Below are 18,582 nucleotides of genomic sequence, written 5' to 3'. Positions count from 1 at the left end.
CAAGACAATCTCCTGAACTCCAAACTGAATGTCAGAATGGGAAAGAACAGTGATTTAAGCAATTTTGATCGTGGCATGGTGCCAGACGGGCCGGTCTGAGTAGTTCACAATCTGCTCAGTTACTGGGATTTTCACGCACAACCATTTCTAGGGTTTACAAAGAATAGTGTGAAAAGGGAAAAACATCCAGTATGCAGCAGTCCTGTGAGCGAAAATGCCTTGTTGATGCTAGAGGTCAGAGTGTGGGCCGACTGATTCAAGTTGATAGAAGTGCAACATTGACTGAAATAACCACTCGTTACAACTGAGGTATGGAGTAAAGCATTTGTGAAGCCACAACACGCACAACCTTGAGGCGGATGGGCTACAACAGCAGAAGACCCCACCGGGTACCACTCAACTCAACTACAAATGGTAAAAAAAGGCTACAATTTGCACGAGCTCACCAAAATTGGACAGTTGAAGATTGGAAAAATGTTGCCTGGTCTGATAAGTCTTGATTTCTGTTGAGACATTTAAATGGTAAAGTCAGAATTTGGTGTAAACAGAATGAGAACATGGATCCATCATGCCTTTTTACCACTGTGTAGAGGCTGATGGTGGTGGTGTAATGGTGTGGGGGATGTTTTCTTGGCACACTTTAGGCCCCTTAGTGCCAATTGGGCATCGTTTAAATGCCACGGGCTACTTGAGCATTGTTTCTGACCATGTCTATCCCTTTATGACCACCATGTACCCATCCTCTGATGGCTACTTCCAGCAGGATAATGCACCATGTCACAAAGCTCGAATCATTTCAAATTGGTTTCTTGAACATGACAATAAGTTCACTGTACTAAAATGGCCCCCACAGTCACCAGATCTCAACCCAATAGAGCATCTTTGGGATGTGGTAGAACGGGAGCTTCGTGCCCTGGATGTGCATCCCACAAATCTCCACCAACTGCAAGATGCTATCCTATCAATATGGACCAACATTTCTAAAGAATGCTTTCAGGACCTTGTTGAATCAATGCCACGTAGAATTAAGGCAGTTCTGAAGGCGAAAGGGGGTCAAACATCGTATTAGTATGGTATATTATAGTATATGGTATATAGTATGTTATATATATTATTATATAATATATATAATGAAAAACCCTCACACTTTTTAGCATATTTTTTTCTTAGTGTGTTTCTGGTATCAAGCAACAACCAAATTTATTAAAGTCTGGAAAAATTCAGCAGTGTCTTGCTGTTCGTTCTATCTTCGTTTTTTTTAATTTTATTTTATTTTTTTATAGAAAATAAACAACTTGCCCATTGTCCGACGACTCGGCGTTCCTGAGTGCATCCTGCTTGTCACACAGCGCATCACCAAATATCCCGTTCTCGTGGAGCGCATGCTGCAGTACACAGAAGGTTTGGCCTGGAATACAAATATACATAAATTTACATACAAATATATATAAATTTGCTAATATTTTGTTAAAAAAGGCATACCAGGGGTAGCTCAGTGGTTAAGGCATTGGACTACAGTTCGGAAGATCCCAGGTTCAAACCCCACAACCACCAAGTTGCCACTGTTGGGCCCTTGAGCAAGGCCCTTAACCCTCAATTGCTCAGATGTGTAATGAAATAAAAATTTAAGTCGCTCTGGATAAGAGCGTCTGCCAAATGCCCAAATGTAAATGTAATGAAAAAAAAAAAAATGCTCGTCTTGCAAAACACTCACAGACCAAGGTACAACCAACTATTAAGTAGTATTTGCTTTCATTTGTTTGAAGACAAATGTCTGCAATTGAAAATGGTCTGTTTCAATACTTTTTCTCCCCTAAATATTGGTTGATCTGGCATCAAACGTGTCGTGGTTTAAGTTGGTTTAACCCATCTAGATGTAAATATAAGGAAAGGACAGCTGAAATTCTGATCTATCATCTTATATGGATCCAAAGCCAAATGGCTTCAGCATATAGCAAAATCAAAAGCATTTGCTTAGTGTTCCAATACCTGTGTAACTTGTTATATTGTTTTCCATGTTTTTTCCACAGCCGGCTCTGAAGAACACGAGGAGCTGGCAGGAGCTTTTGTTCTGATCAGAAATGCCCTCGTGCAGGTAGATGCCCAGGTGAATCTGTTTGAGAAGGAGACACGCCTCAAAGAAATCGCTGCCAAGATGGAGCCTAAAGCATTTGGCAAGATCAAAGATGGACGCATCTTTAGGAGGGAGGATGTCACACCGAGCAAACGGAGGCTGATACATGAAGGCATGGTCAACTGGAAGGCCGCCTCCGGCAGACTTAAGGGTATGTTTAGATCTAATGCTGCAATCATACAAACAGGGGAGAGATGGCAAGAATCCGACTTTATAATAAATACATTGTTCTTAACTGGCATAAAATAAAATAGCTTTCACACTTAACATTTTTTGTTCTTAACCACTACTGGACATTTTATTTTACACATAATCCTATAGGTAGTTGTTCTCCAGCGTGTGTATTTTAATGATTTTAGCTAGAATTGACAAGTGTGGTGTTATCATTCAGTATCCCACTCCACTGCCCCAAAAATATATATATAAATATCAGATGTGAAACCAATGTCTTTCCTCACATAGATAATACTGGATAAATCTCAAACTTGCTGACTGATGTTATGTAAAACTCAGTTGCTGTTTTCCCCCCTTTTGTTGCTGTTTTCCCCCAGATATCCTGGCTGTGCTACTCACAGATGTTCTGCTTCTGCTACAAGACAAGGACCAGAGATATGTCTTCTCTGCTGTGGTACGTTCAGAGCTTTCATTGTCAATATATTCAACACAACAGACAGGTCGGGGATAAAGTTCTGGAGAAGTTGTAAAGCTGGATTAGGTTATAAAAAACAAAAACATTCCAAGCTTTGATCATCTCATGGGGGAACTGCTCAATCCATCATCTGAAAATGGATAGAATATGGCTGCAAACCGACTACCTAAAGCCGAAGAAGCGGAGCATTCATCAGTGATGCGGCCAAGAGGTCCAATGGTAATTCTGGAGGAGCTGCAAAGATCCACAGCTTAAGTGAAAAAATCTGTCCAAAGACAACTATTAGTTGTGCACTCCACAAATCTGGCCCTTATGAAAGAGTAGCAAGAAGAAAGCCATTGTTGAAAGAAAGACATACGTCCCATTTGCAGTTTGCGACAAGCCATGTGGAGGACACAGCAAACATGGGACAGAAGGTTCGCTGGTCAGATGAAACCAAAGTTGATTTTTTTTTTTTTTATGCAAAACGCTATGTATAGAGGAAAACTAACACTGCACATCATCCTGAACACAACATGTTGTGGGTGAAACCAAATACAGGGAAATCTTAGATGAAAACCTGTTAGAGTTTGCAAAAGACTTTAGACTTTACTTTCTAGCAGGACAACGACGCTAAACATACAGCCAGAGCTACAATGGAAGGGTTTAGTTTAAAGCATATTTGTGTTAGAACGGCCTAGTCAAGTAGCTTGTGGTATTTTCCAAAGAAGGACAAAAAATTCACTCTCTAGATGTGCAAAGCTGGTAGAAACATACCCCAAAAGACTTGCTGTAATTGCATCCTGAGGTGGTTGTACAGAATAGAAATGCACCCCACACTTTTTAGATATTTATTTGTAAAAAATGTGAAAGAATTTTGAAATCCATTTATCATTTTCCTCCCACTTTGCAATTATGTTCCAATTGGTGTTGGTCAGTCAGATAAAATCCCAGTTAAATACTGTCACATTTAGAGGTATAAATACTTTTGAAAGGCACTGTACATATCACAGGATCTACCTTCTGGCAGTTTAAAATACAGTTTTACAGTTTATATACTCCTAGGTCATTCACATATTATCATTTTATTGTTTTTTATGTTTGCAGGACGGGAAGCCATCAGTGATCTCACTGCAGAAGCTGATTGTCAGAGAAGTGGCACATGAAGAAAAGGCCATGTTCCTCATCTGTGCCTCCTCTAATGAGCCTGAGATGTATGAGATCCACACAGCCTCGAAAGAGGAGCGCAACACCTGGATCGCACACATCAGGCAGGCCGTTGACAGGTACAGCTAATGTCACGGATGTATCTGGAAAAATGTAAGAGGTGCACAGCAGATGTGAAAAATATGTGTCATAAAATAGAGAAAATTATTAGAGCTTACTTAATATAATGTAAATTTCTAACCAGAAAATTTGTTGAAAAAGAGTTGCCAGAGAATAAGATATAATAAAATAAAATAAAGAAATTTGTGACATTTTAATTTATTTCATGAAAATGAAGTGGTAAAAAAAAAAAAAAAATAGTAAGAGATAAGGACCACAAATGTAGGAAATTACAACAATGTGATTATAATTTTTTAAAATAAGATTTAAAATTTGTATTTGTTCAGATTTTCAGTATATTTATCCTAATTAGTTAATGATTAGTCATTATTTGATTGTTTACTGTTAAATATTTAACAGTATGTATAAACTGACAATGTTTTGAAATATATTTTATTTGTAGCTCACATATTGAATTTAGTAACACCACAAGAGCACACCCTGCCAGTTCAGGCAGTGTGCAACATTAAACTTTAGTTCTGTTTCTAAATGAGGACAGAAAAAATAAAGCAGTATATATATATTTTTTTTATTCAGACATTTCACATTCCTACTCACATTGTAGCTTTATGCTGCCAGAACTGTTTAAATATATTAGTTTTTATTTATTTATTTATTTATTTTGGTATACTTATTATATTATATTTTATATTATATTTTATATTATATTATATATTTATATTTAATAGGGGGCAGGGGTTTGAGCACCAGCATGGCCAAGCTGCAGCTGTTGAGGTCTTGAGCAAGGCTCTTAACCCTCTCTGCTCTGGGGTGCTGTATTCTGGCTAACCCTGTGCTCTGAGCCCAGTTTCCTAACAGAGATATAATAATAATAATTTCACTGTCCTGTACACGACATATGACACATAATTAAATCTTAATGTTCAATCAATTGATTTTAAACGTTTTAACTATTTAAATTTAAATGTTCAACTATTGGTTAAGAAAAATGGTTAAAATTTGTATCCCTGATTTTTGTTCGTAATGAATATGTGTAAAGAATGGATGGTGTGTTTGCTTACGTTCTGACTGTGTGTTCTTGCTGCAGCTGTCCTCATACAGAGGAGAGACTCTTCACTGAAGAGGAGGGAGCGAGACTGCAACGCTTCAGAGACATTCAAGGTAATATGTACGAGGAAATCACAAACACTTCTTGGCGAGTTGCCTAAGTATCTGCTTTTGCAGAAAACAACTAGATGGCAGTTAGTTATTTTGCACTCATATATGCAGGTTCCAAATTCATTTGATCAAATGCTTGCTGAATGCTGACAGGCATGTCTTTCAAAGCAAAGGGAGACAAAATACAAACTAGCATGTCAGTATAGCAATTGGACAAGTTGTTCCAAAGAAACTATTGTTATAAATGTTACAGCGTACCCTCGTTATTTTTGTCGCACCTTAGGTAGGTACACCTTATATTTATATGTGACCCTTAACATCAAACCAGTAATAAAGTTGCCATGTAGGAGATTTGAGTTTTGCATATTTTTAGGTTCCTCCTTGAATAAGCTCCATTTTAATACTAAGTTTATTACTATATAATATCCACTTCCTGAGATATGGCCAGGGCAAGCTTGTTTGTGAGTACGGCCTCAGTAGAAATCCTGTTTTTGGACTATTTAAATGAAGATTTAGTGACATCAAGAAAAAGAGAAACCATCAGTCTTATTTTGACTAGATTTCCTGCAACCCTTAAAAATAACTTTCCCAGCAGCGCAGTTTTATAGTAAAAAAAAAAAATGCATGTGTTTGATTGGATTATGTTTTAAAACAATGTCTAGGATTAAAAAAGTCCCAATCCTGTTTAAGGATCATGTAATTTTATCAGATCAGTTATTTATCAACTGTTTTTTGGTCAATAATGAAGAATTATTTATTTATTTCACTGCACACTATTGGTTATAGCACAAAACTTACCTGTGTGACTTAATACCTGACGTGATATGACATTTCTTGTCATATGTCACATGTTTGACATAAGCTAAAGCTTTGTGTTTGCTTTTTTTATGGAACATCTTCACCTTTATTATTCATAGCCTTTTTTCATCTGACAGTTTTTGAACTAAATAATTGTCTATCATAATTTTAGTGTGGAAAGCATGGTGGACAATTAAAAGTACAATATGCTTTTATAAAGAGTTCCAATAACAAACACTTTTCTAAATCAGAAATAATAAAACTAGAGCAGTCAACAAAACAACAAACTTAAACATCTGATAGACCTTTAAATAGATGTAAATGGTTTTTTATTTCAGATGTAATTTTTCATTGCATTGTTGTTTTGCTTACTGGCTTTGATGGTCTTTGCGCCTTTGTTGGGAAGGTCAAAGTTTTAATAGCCTTTCAGTAAGGAAAGTAAAAATGACCTCCTAATAACATTCCTCTTCACAGAACAACTGACAGTGAAAGACGCTCTGATCAGACAGGCTCTGACAGACAAGCTGCACTTATATGCAGACCTCTCTGAGTGTGTGGGTGGTTTAGAGGACACAAGAAGTCAGCGTCATCTCTTGCTGCGGGGAGATGCCTCAGATCTCCAGCAGGGGGAGCAACTGCTCAAAAGAGCCTTAACAGAGGGTAACTACTGCACCTCATTGCTTCCTTACTTATGCCCACTTGTTGGAAATTTGGTGGTTGGACAGATCGGGTTCTATAGCTAATTTTTTCAATCACCAGCTAGCATGGACCACAGTCTGTATTTATGTATGTCCTAACTCATGTTAAAGCTTTGTTACTAATATCAATTATGCACAGGCACAGAAAATTTCATTACATGTTGGCTTCAATGATATGATGGACTTTGTGGACCAGTGTAAAGCCAGACACTAAATGAGAATTTTCTTTCCTTGTCTCCTCACTCCAGTGGAGAACCTGCAGAATGTTCTGGTGTCAGGTGGGCACGTCTTTCCTCAGACAGAGGAAAATCAAAGTTCCAACTCGCTGCCCAGGAGAGCAGGAACATTTGGGGGCTACGACAGCAGCATCAGTCCACAGCACAAGCGTAAGATCATTCTCCTGTTACTGCAGATGAACCTGAATATATCTGCACTTACAACACTTATACAATGAGTTATATACTTTATATACAGAGCATCAGAACATCATACAACACAGTTATGATGTTTATTCAATTATGTTAGCTTACTATCATGATAAATTACTTTTATCTATATTATAACCCTGAATTATATAATTATATAACGCCTTACAGTTGTAAGCTTATGTATGCTTATATCTGTCATGTTCTAACAGTACACTACTTACATCTTCTTTCTTTTATCAAAAATAAATAAATATAAAATATATTATTTTATTTTTTAATGTCTTGAATGTTATACTGACTAATCAAAGTCATGTAGCTAAGAGACATTTAAGGAAAATAATATTTTTTATCTGCTATAACATGGAAAAATGTGTCACTTTTCTGATCACTTTTGTTGTGTTGAACAGATGACAGTTTGAAGAAACAGTCAATTGGAGCAGGAAAGTCCAGAGACAGGAGTCAGAGAGCCAGTTCAGACCCTCAGCTTAAAGAAATGTGTCTCGGTCAAGAACTGGAAGAGACCGTGAGAGAACAACACATACAATTGCACAAACAACCAGTTAACCTTTCTAAATTCCCTTAGTGTCATGAGTCACTTTTCTGTTTATGCCCTTCAACATCATGCTTCACTTCACTGACACTGTTTTGTTAAACGCTCTCAGTTATGTAATGAGACTTTTTATCTTACACACACATTCTCTCTCTTTCTCTCTCAGGATATTTCTTTACCCAGCTGGAATACGAACTCCTCCAGGTTCCAAAATACAGAGGTACGACTCCTAGAGAATTCCGCCCACTTCCACATCTGTTACATTCTTTTAATTACATTATCCAGGATGCCAAACTTGCTTCACTGAGAGTGGAAGACAAAGGCCATACTTCTATGACTGAAACACCCAGAGGGTGTGCATGAAGGCAGAATAAACCATAAATACATAAGAAATATTAATTTCAATGTTTGGGATTGTTGGCAAACTGCTGTTGTGTAAAAGGGATGGAACACTTCAGCATGTGTTTTTATATGAAAATAGGTGTTTTATACAAAGATAGTCATGACCAGTGCAGGTTGTTTTTCAGGCATTGATGCTGTAGCTGACATTGCCTCTCGGTTTTTGTATTTGCAGTTTTCTAGCCGGGTTCTTCTGCTTTCTCAACAACTCTACAGTCTTCAGGTAATGTGATATGACTTCAACTTAAATTTTCCATGATGCTAACACGGCAGAATGATGCAGATATGTCAGGGAAGGTCAAAAAGGCAACAGGCAATAAACTGACATCTTGACATAATTTAAGTCATGCAGTGTTTAGTCCGTTTGAATGGATTCCTTGTGGTTTGGCTTGCTTGTTGTGGTTCTTTCGGCAAGTGAGAACATGCATGTTTTCGTCCACTTTTAACTAAACTTTATTGCAGTAAAAAATATATATATATTATAATTTAAATTAACTCAACTGCAAGAAGAAACAAAAAACATGCCATGTGTTTTGGGTTTGTAGGTTTGAAGTGCTAAATTACACAAAAACAAAAGTAAATACTTTAATTTGGACTCAGAAAATGGGCTAATTGAATTGAAAGCATTCTTGGTGTTTTTTTTTAATTTTTTTTAATTTAATATTACTGTTACACTTAAACAAGGAACTTGATAGAAAGATGATCATTCAAAGAGGTTGATCAGTTTAACCTATCTGTTATTTCTCCTCTTTTTTTGCAGGCGATTGTTTCCCAGCAGGACAGCTTGATTGAGCTACAGCGGGCATCTCTTTTCTCAGCAGAACGACAGCGCGGCACAGATGTGCTCCTTGAGCAGGAGAAACAGAGAAACCTGGAGAAGCATCGTGAGGAGATGGCTCATTTCCAGCGTCTACAGGCACAGCAGCAACAGGAGCAAGAGCGCTGGGAACGCGAGCGAGCGAGGCAGCAGAAACAGCATGAGGCTGAGCAGCTCAGGCTTCAGGAGCGAGAGGAATCATGCAGGAAGGTGGAGGAGAGACTTTCCCAGGAAAGGCAGGATCTTCAGAACCAGAGGCAGAAATACCAGCAGGATCTGGAGAGATTACGAGAATCCACGCGGGCAGTGGAGAAGGAGCGGGAGAAACTTGAGCAGCAAAGGAAAATGAAAAAACGCAATACTGCACCCATTACACCAACATATGGGCATGACACAGCACAGGTAAGGCAGCAGCAATTACATGCCAAGTTATTCATTTAGTGAAGGTATTTGTACAAGTCAGTATTTGTAGTAAATGACAATCAATTAAGACCCATCAGGTCTTGCTCAAGATGATTTTTTTTTTTATTCACATATGCTCATTTTAAGACAAGTTAATATAATTTTTAAAGTTCTTCACAATATGTCAATTTTTTTTTAGCTAAAATGCAACTCTGATCAAACATTTTAGCTTACTTGCTTTTCTTTTTTTTATTAGTTTTTCACACTCACCTTTTCACAGTCTATAATTGTAAATGAATTGTCCCTTTGTGGAAGTGTATTTTTCTAGCCAGTGAAAACAAGAAAATAAGTACCTTTTTTTTTTTCTTTTTAAAAAAAATCCATCTATGTTTTTTAGATCTTGCAAGAAATTTCCACCTGTTTTAAGGCTTTTCAGATTGCAATTCTGATGCAGATAAAAATAAAATGTGCATAGGAATGAGTTTTCAGTAGCTGGGTTAGCGGTTAGCCTACACAGATGGATCGGAGATGGTTTGAAATCGTATATAGCTAAACAGGTGCATATTGAGAAAATCATTGTGAAATAACACAATCTTATATCCACACCTAGTGGATCTGCTGTGATTACCTGAAATTAGTACAAAGAGTTTCTTACCAATTCTCTAGTCCATATCACTATTTCTTAAAATATTTATCCTGAAGATTTATCATTTTTTACAAAGCCAACATTAGCAACATTAGCCTCACAGTGTGCCTTAATTTAGTAAACAAACAAATTTTAACATAGTGACTCTCAGAGTTTCATGTTCTGAAGTTTGATTCACCGAGAACTGCGAACTGGCACTTAACCAGTTCTGATTTGTCCCTTATTGAGAGTGAAATATTTAATACCCATGCATGCAACGCAACTTACAGGATAGCTGTCACAACATTTTTACTGTAATTAAACAGACACTGCTTCTGTAATTAAAAAAAATTATATTAAGAGTGATTCCTGGGCTGAGCTGAGACCCTTACCGCCTTTTTTCCCTCAGGAACATTGTAAACGTTTTCAGCCAGTTTCATTAATTAAAATAAATTATGTTTTATGTTTATGATTCAAATGTTATTGCAAAAAAAAAAATAATAATCTTTTTTTTTTTTTGGTTTGCAATAACATTTGAATATTGCACTATAGGCTGTACATATGTATTTTGCACATCTGTTTTCATACGTAAAAGCCTTAAAAAGAAGTCATTATAAAAAGTTCTAATCTACTTCTCCAGCTTGAACGGCTCTAGTGTTTGTTCTTGGGTTTATGTTGAAATATTAACTATGTACAGGGGTAGCGTAATAAAGCTTGTTCATGTGTGTCAGGCTGTAGTCATGGGAATGCTGAGTACAGTGTAGCATTAATTACTCTTTACTGTTTGCACTGCCGACATTTTTATTATAGTCTTTACAGTTCCAAGATGTTACACTGTGCACAGTCTTTGAGGCCTTTAACTCCTTTAGTGCTGAATAAATGACGAGACGAAGCTGACCGAGTTGCTGTGAACACTGTTACATTTTCCACTGCAAATTGATATAGGGTATGTACAGTGGCTGGCTTTTTTTTTAGGTTAACAACAATTAGTGAAATTTGGTTTTGGCACCAAAGCTGACATCATTATTAAGTTTCAGCCAGCTTTAGTTGTGGCCATAATCATGTCCATGTTTCGTTTTTGTCTTAGTTATTGTTTTGGTCGTACACAAGTCTGCGGCCTGGTCTCTGTGATTTAAAGTGTTTGCAGTATGACACCTTTGTGCCTGATGTTACTGTTGAAAAATGTATTACTTCGGTTTAGAAAAATGTATTACTTTAACCTGGAATAATTAATTACAGCATTCAGAATGTACTTGCCTTCGCCACCTACCAGTAAACAGCTGCTTCATGCTGCAGGACAGGTTTATGCCGATGGACGTTGCAACTAGTTGGGCAAGGATGCTAAAAAAAGCTGTTATTTTTGGCATGTAACATTGTTTGTTTGGTTTTAATTATTAATTGATACAAGTCACAACTGCTACACCGTGTTTAGCACATAATGCTTCGGCTTGTTTGTACATGATTCTTTAAATTGAATGAGGTATTCTGTTGTACATGGACATCTGGTTTCGGTTACAGGTGAAACTGGTGCACACAGTTACAGGGTAGTTTAGGTTATGAACGAAAGTAACACTGCAGTTGTGACGCCAGTTATGATTACAACTATAATTCACATCTCCACTGAAAAGAAAAAAACCGGAGCGGTGGTGAAGCAATTAACTAACTTACTCATGTAGTTACAATATAAACAGGTATGATAGGTTAATTAATTTTAATTTGTGATCATGGGAAAGTTGCTGTGGTATATGAAGAATAGATTAATTTGGGTTTGTAACAATCTGGTCATAGAACAATTTACAAATGGCACACAATTTTTTTTAAGCAAACCAGCGCAACGTTTGTGTACTGTTTAAGGAAGTACAAAGGAAAGATTCTATAGGAAACTAATAAGCTAATGACAATCAGTTTAAAAGTTTTTCTTTGTTAGTCCATCCAAATCTTTAGACATTGTGGCATTTCTGCAGCTCTACAGCTGTGTCCTTGTGCTCAGGTTAGTAGCTCACATCTACAAAAACAGTGCTGCAACCCAAAACACACTGCATTATTAAGTCACTCCCTGCAGTCAAGCTGATTTAGAGTCCGATTACTTTCTTCCTGCAGTTGAGCTGCATTGGAAGGGGTCTGAGAACATCTTACGTCCTTATACCCAGCTGTTTTCTAACCAGCATAATGAACTGTGGAAGAGGTACCCATTCAAACTCTATAAAGCTATGGTTACACTCCAGGCAAAAGTGGCCCAGATCTAAATTTTAGGTCCTACTGTATGTCACTCAAATTTGTTTGAATCTGATCTTTTCAATGCTGTTTTAAGCCACTTCTAAATGTGGTGCTAAAACATGTAAATAAGTTTATATGTAAACTCGTTCTGAACAGTCACATCAGAATTTCTGTTACTTGTTTAGCAATACAACTTGACATTTGTCATAAGCTTGTGCTGGGGAAGATGGATAATGATGAAAAAACGGAAAGGATAGTGAGGTAACAGACCTCATAAACCTTTAGGGAGATGTTGCTGTACAAGCATAATTAGGCTCATATCAGAATCACTGTCTGTTTTAAAAGCTATCAGAAGAAAAGGCTGAACATCGCCAAAGGGAAACCTGACTGCAGGGTCAAAGGAATGCTAGTTTAAAAGCCAAAAAAAAAAGACAAACCCGATAAATGGCTGAATTTATTTTGTTCTTCCTTTTTTTCACACGCCACATGACTCTTTGAATATGTGAGTCAGTTTAGAAGTTGGATTTGTTTAGACTAAAGCCCGATATACATCATGTTAAAAATAGTGTGTGAACAGCCTAACAAAAAAAGAAAAAAAAAGAAATCAGATATGGGCCACTTTTGCCTGCAGTGTGAACTTTGCCTTAATACTGTCTATCCGTAGGATTTCTTTCTTTTCTTCTTGGATATATTTTCTCATATGTTTCATCTCTTTTACTGTAAGCGTAGACCTGACCCGAACAATAGACCACTGTGGCACTGAAACACTCCTTCGTTTCCTGTCTCTTCGCCCCATAACCAAACCCCCCCCCCAAAGAGTGGGAACTAATCACTTCTGAACTGAATTCACCTTCTACCTGCTATCAGCTGAGCCACTCGAACTGTCTCTGTGTAAACAGAGCACACAGTACAACACAAAGCCGCTTATTGTGTAGCACATCTTGGAGCTGCCAAGCTAAGATAACACACACTGTATGTGTGTGATGGTACACTGAGATTTATGGGTTGCATTGTTCTATGGCTGTGTAGTTTGTGTGTAATCATGGATGAATATTTAATCTGATCTAAGCCTGTTGTCACACATCTCCGGTTCGGTTTTCTCGTTCGTTTTTTCTTTCCCTTCAACAGATTTGTGACAATAGGTTTGCACATGAGAGCAGGAAATGACAGTTACCTGTTCAAGCGATTTTATAAGCTTTGACAGATCATTAAAGTTTTCACTTGAAATTTCAATAAATAAGGAGGAAAAGACTTTGTTTTGCTCATGGGGAATCAGTGTGGTATGGTGTGATAAAGCAGAGTTACTGTTACCACTTGGAAATGAAATATTTTTTAATAAGATCATGTCCTGATGTGTTCTTTTCCTGTTAAACCTCTTAAACAATTAAAACACTTAAACAATTCAATTATTATTTATTAAAGAACCATTATTAGATTTAATGATGGAAAAAAGTCAGCTCTTCTGATCACTTACATTATGGCAGCTTAAAGAGTCGTTCCCTCACCAGCCTATTATTATTCCCTCTAAAGTTAAAGCTAGTTTCACTTCACTAGCTACACTAATACACTTATCCCAGCTTTCACTAGTGCTTGGATATCATCAAGGTAGAAAGTTTTCTTAGTACACCAGAGCCATGTTCGGACTGCCTAGGGTTAGTCTCTGGGGGTTTCACGTCTGAAAGACTGGGCTCCCAGGAACTCCTTTATTGGCCCAAACATGTGAAAATGGCTTGGAGTAAGATCAGGAGTGTACGACGGACGTGGCAATAACTCCCAGCTAAGCCCCTCTAATGTTCAAGTGGTGTTCATGAATTATTGTGCGTACAGTTTCCACAGACGGATGTATCTCTTCTGCAATTTGGTATAATAAGTTATCCATCCATTTTGCATTCCGCTCGCTAAATGTTCACGGGAACAACTGCAATGGGCTCGGACCCACGAATGTACGGCTTTCTTTAAAACATTTGCACCATTCAATTTTTTGAATTGAATGCCAGTCATCTGTAAATGTCGATCGGAAATGTCAATCGGTTTTACCCCCTTCATTCTTGAGAAATTAATTCATGAGTCCCGGTTTGACTTAAACGCCCCTTGTAATATTGCAGAACGCTTAGCTTGTCAGATAGAGATTACAATTCCTTGATTTGTTAAATAAATAGAAATTTCTACCCGAAAATGTATGAGGTTCCTCACAAAAAAAAAAAGTTATAGTGGCACATATAGTGTCCCCTGTTCAGGTCCGTGTAAATGAGCTGTTACTATGCAAAATAACATGTTAAAGCAAGTGCATTTATATTAACCTGTGGCTGTATAATAAGAATTTGTGTGGTTTTATGAATTAAAGGTGTCATGCAGATGATTTATCTGATCAGTGCTGATTAATGGGGATTATTAATTAAGCTGTTAACACAGTACAGTTTTAATAGGATGTGAAAGAGGCTGAAAGTAAACACACTTCCTCTGCTGAAGGTTTATCATTGTCTCGTCAACGCAGGGGAGTCGAACCTGGATTAAATTCGAAACTGGTTGCCGAATGCGAAGAAGCAAACTAGTACATTGAAGGGATTTATGGTTGAATGATGAAGTAAAGAGTAAAACGAAAAAATATGGGAAAATATTTAAATGTGTAGTGATGTGGTGAAGCATCACTGTGTGTGTGTGTTACTGTTATCGCCGTACTGTATTCAGTAAAGAATGGTCATATTTAAAATTAGTTTATAGTTAGAATTCATGTTGTGGAATGTTTAAATGCACCTCTCTCTTTTTCTCTTTTAAGTTAATATGACGAACAATACCACGAAGCTTAACTAGACAATTTGACTGTTAAAGACACTAGCCACTCCTTCCATAAATATTAAATAAACAACCCCATATAAACAGCATATTAATAACACTAATTTGAAATAAGTTCCTATTATTATTATTTTATTTACTTATTATTTACTAATTAACTTATTAAACTACTTTATCATTTTAAAGCTTTAACATTATAAGTGAGCTGTGATCTATTCTACACATTAGATACAGCTTGTTCTAATCTATGTGTGTGTGTGAGAGAGAGAGACAGAGACAGACACTGACGGAGAAAGGGCTAGTCAGGGCATGTTCACACCTTATCAAAGCGTGAGTGTAATTTTTTTTTGTGTGTGTGTGGATTGTGGTGGTGTTATTATGCCTGCAGGATTTTCAGTTTAACTAAACAAATTAAAAAAGGCATTGTATGTTTAGGAAATATGGATTTAGGATGTAGTTTAGCTTTATTTAATTGAAAAGGTTGTTGGTGAAACTTGTACAGATTCACTCTGCACAGTTGTGAGATTTAATGCGAAGCTCACAAACACCAGAGTTGTCACAGATAATTCTTTGTGATGTTGTAATGTGTATTTGCCTTTTTTTACTCCCTTCCTTATTAGTGAATAGTGGAAATGGGTATGGCTCTCTGTATGTTCAGTGAAGGTTGTCAGGGCCTCTGCTGTTCATTCCATAGGTCATGTCTATCCCGTACATGTAATTTGTCACTTTGGAGGTCAGGAAGTTAAAAACAGAATGTTAAACTAGCGCAGTATGGACACCCCCCCCCCCCCCCGCCCCATTTTGCCCAAAGTGGTCTCTGCACACACGCAAGCGTCATTTTACTACGCTTCTCCATAATAAACTTTGAGAGTTTTTTTTTATCTCCTTCATTATAACAAAGTACCAGTGGCGTTCGATGAAATCTCCTTATTTGTTGCATGTCAGTCATGTTAAAGTGTAGCCTTCGTACGCTGAAAGTGGCCTAGTATCTGTGTCCGTTACTATGAAGTAGACATGGCTTCTTGGCATCATTCATAGTAAAGGTGTGGCCCCGTACAGTACCCGTCAGTCACATACAAGGATGCATGGCCTCTGTGCTCATCACTTGATCATGACTGCATGTGTCTTTCATCTGTTTCTCAGTTTAGTAGACACAACCTTGGTGATGGCAGCAGCATTGAGGGTGGGTCAGTACTAGAGAATCAGTGTGGCAGCCTCAGTAAATGTGTGTCTGTTGGTGTTTGTAAAGGTAGGCAAGGCCTCACATGCTTCTGAGTTAACAATGAGTCATGGTGCATCACACTGAAACATCTGAAAGTCTTGGTGTAAGTTACAGTGAAACATTTCTGCCTTTTTAGTAGCAGGATCTAATTACTGCCTTCCACCTCTCATATAAACACGTCTCTCAATGTTTAGACTCCCGACACTCACCTTTATGTTTCTTTTCCCCCTCCTGTTATTATGATTGTATGATTCTTTGTGACTCCCTATTATTACTGTCTCTTCAGTTTAGTTTAATTTTCCCCAAATTTGTTTTCACAACGCGCTCATCTCAACCTCGAAAAAATCACGCTATTTTGTTTCCAAGGAATGTGTTATGCTCATGTTGAGTCCTGGTTTCTGTTCAAGAGGGGAAAATTCTCCAAGATAGGTATTTATCACCAGGGTTTAAGAGGCAGCTGTTCAAAGGGAACTCCACTGTTTGTGGCCAGAGGGTCTGAAATAAGTTTGTAGAAGGAGTTCGGTAAAGTGTAAGCGCTGGAGGGGCCGCAACGTGTAATTTACTTGCCAGAATCCTTTCGTTACTGGTTCACGCCAGCTTTAATTGTTTGGGTGATGTCAGTCAAATGTTTTTTTTCCTTACATTTTTCTCGTCCCATCTTTTTCCCTCGAAGGAAAGTGCAGATGTAGACAACTGCACTTTGAGAGAGAGGAAACAAAGGAGCATCTGTGTGAAGAAAGCCGGGAGTGTTGGGAAAGCTAGTTTGTCCTCTGCAAAACAGACTCACCCCTGAGGCAGATCGCAAGGCTTTCAAGCTTTGAAGAATTTTTCAGTTTTTGTTCTTTAATGAGGCAGATTTGGCCATAGTCAGGCAGTCAGAGGAACTATCACAGCTGGGAACATCTGCTTCTACAGAGAGATGATGATTTAGTGTATGGATATTATATTCATTAGCACACAGATGTTTAGGTCATGCCTCTGTTACAAGACGCCTGTGAAGTCAGGGTGTAAAGGTGATTAAAATGGATTTGAGAAAAATAAGAAATAACGTTATGTATTTATGGTGCATAGGATCAGTGATCATTACTTGTGAGCGCAAAGTGCCTTGAAAGACATCAAGAACAATTTAAACAATAGTAAAACAACGTGGACATGCCTGACCTAACCCCAGATCTTGTGCGACAGTTCCTCTGCACGCTCGTGTCACTGCTTGATGCATGCAGTTAAGTCCACCGTCTGCTGTTTGTTCAGGTCAGCCGTCCGTCTGCTTTCTGTTAAACGGCCTGTCACTAGGGCACGTTTAAAACCCACTGAAGTCGACCAAAGTGTACAGCTGAGGAGATCTGAAATGAAAAAAAGGGCACAGCTGCGTGTTTTATCACGTTTATCATATTGTAGAAAGATTCTGTAGTTTCCTCTTTTTCTCTTTTCACAAAGTACAGTTTGTGTTCTGCTTTTAGATCACCAGCATTAATAATGAAATTTGTCCAGAACTACTTTCCTCTTTATCATCACTACACTGAACTGCAAGTTTGTCTGTTTAGCCTTTTTTATACACATAAGAATATTTTTTTTTAGTAAACTTTTAATTAAATGTTATTAAACTTTTTTTTAAAATAGATAGAAACCAAAAAAATATACTTTCCTTCATTCTAGTTTTTAGAAAAAATCTCAAACACAAGACTAATAACACATTACTAATAACAGACTACGGGTGAACAGCTATAACTTGACAATGCAGCTAATCAGGTGTGTATTCTTTAGCTTTGTTATAGTAAAGGAAAGATCTTAACATGAGCGCGCACACGTTTTTTCCATTAGTGTCAGGAAATAAAACATTCCTCGTCTCTCACCCATGCAGTCAGATGCTCGGGTTGTCCAGCTGTGTCTGACGAGTTCATCAAGTCTGATCTCATCCATTCATGTGTTTGTATGTGTGTCGTTTGTTTTCCCACTCAGCAGGAAGTGGAACACATGTGCTTCATTTGCCTTATACTCGTAAAAGTCTCATGTTTGTTTGTCCTAGATCTCTCTGCCTGCATGTCTCTCTCTCTCTCAAGTGCGCACGCACACACACACAGAGTATTTTCCCAGCCAAGTCATGCTCCTTCGGCTGCTGCCTTCAAAACGTGTTAGTCCTGTGACTGAACAAAGTCATGACAGGAAATGCCTTTCCTGATCCTTGGGTTTGAGCTTGGCTTTTCCTGTTGAGTTGCCTTTGGGTGAAGTTTTATCAGGTCCTGTCTTTCTTTTTCTCAGAAGTCCAACATTAGACATGCTGATGCGCCCACACACAACTCACACACAACTGTTCTTTATTCTGTTTTGTTTATTCTGTTTACTGTTCTGTGATTATTTCACAGAAGAAATGATGCACATTTAACACACAATTAACAAGTCATTGATGTAGTTAAAGTGGAAGGAGA

At 37.7% G+C, this 18,582-nt stretch overlaps 1 protein-coding gene across 1 annotated transcript in view; it reads left to right on the top strand.

Moving 5' to 3' along the window:
• Positions 1-18,582, top strand: part of arhgef18b (rho/rac guanine nucleotide exchange factor (GEF) 18b) — a 65,791-nt gene that overhangs the window by 44,067 nt on the left and 3,142 nt on the right. Inside the window, exons 17-27 of the mRNA XM_053512655.1 lie at positions 1,284-1,401; positions 2,031-2,285; positions 2,686-2,762; positions 3,870-4,048; positions 5,137-5,210; positions 6,480-6,665; positions 6,952-7,089; positions 7,539-7,654; positions 7,848-7,901; positions 8,256-8,303; positions 8,841-9,299. Of these exons, the coding sequence (XP_053368630.1) occupies positions 1,284-1,401; positions 2,031-2,285; positions 2,686-2,762; positions 3,870-4,048; positions 5,137-5,210; positions 6,480-6,665; positions 6,952-7,089; positions 7,539-7,654; positions 7,848-7,901; positions 8,256-8,303; positions 8,841-9,299 (1,704 nt within the window). The remainder of the gene's footprint in view (positions 1-1,283; positions 1,402-2,030; positions 2,286-2,685; positions 2,763-3,869; positions 4,049-5,136; positions 5,211-6,479; positions 6,666-6,951; positions 7,090-7,538; positions 7,655-7,847; positions 7,902-8,255; positions 8,304-8,840; positions 9,300-18,582) is intronic.

This window comes from Clarias gariepinus, chromosome 15 (assembly GCF_024256425.1).
Source record: "Clarias gariepinus isolate MV-2021 ecotype Netherlands chromosome 15, CGAR_prim_01v2, whole genome shotgun sequence".
NCBI lineage: Eukaryota > Metazoa > Chordata > Actinopteri > Siluriformes > Clariidae > Clarias > Clarias gariepinus.
Note: the sequence above shows the minus strand (reverse complement) of the source record. Positions and strands in the feature narration are given on the sequence as shown.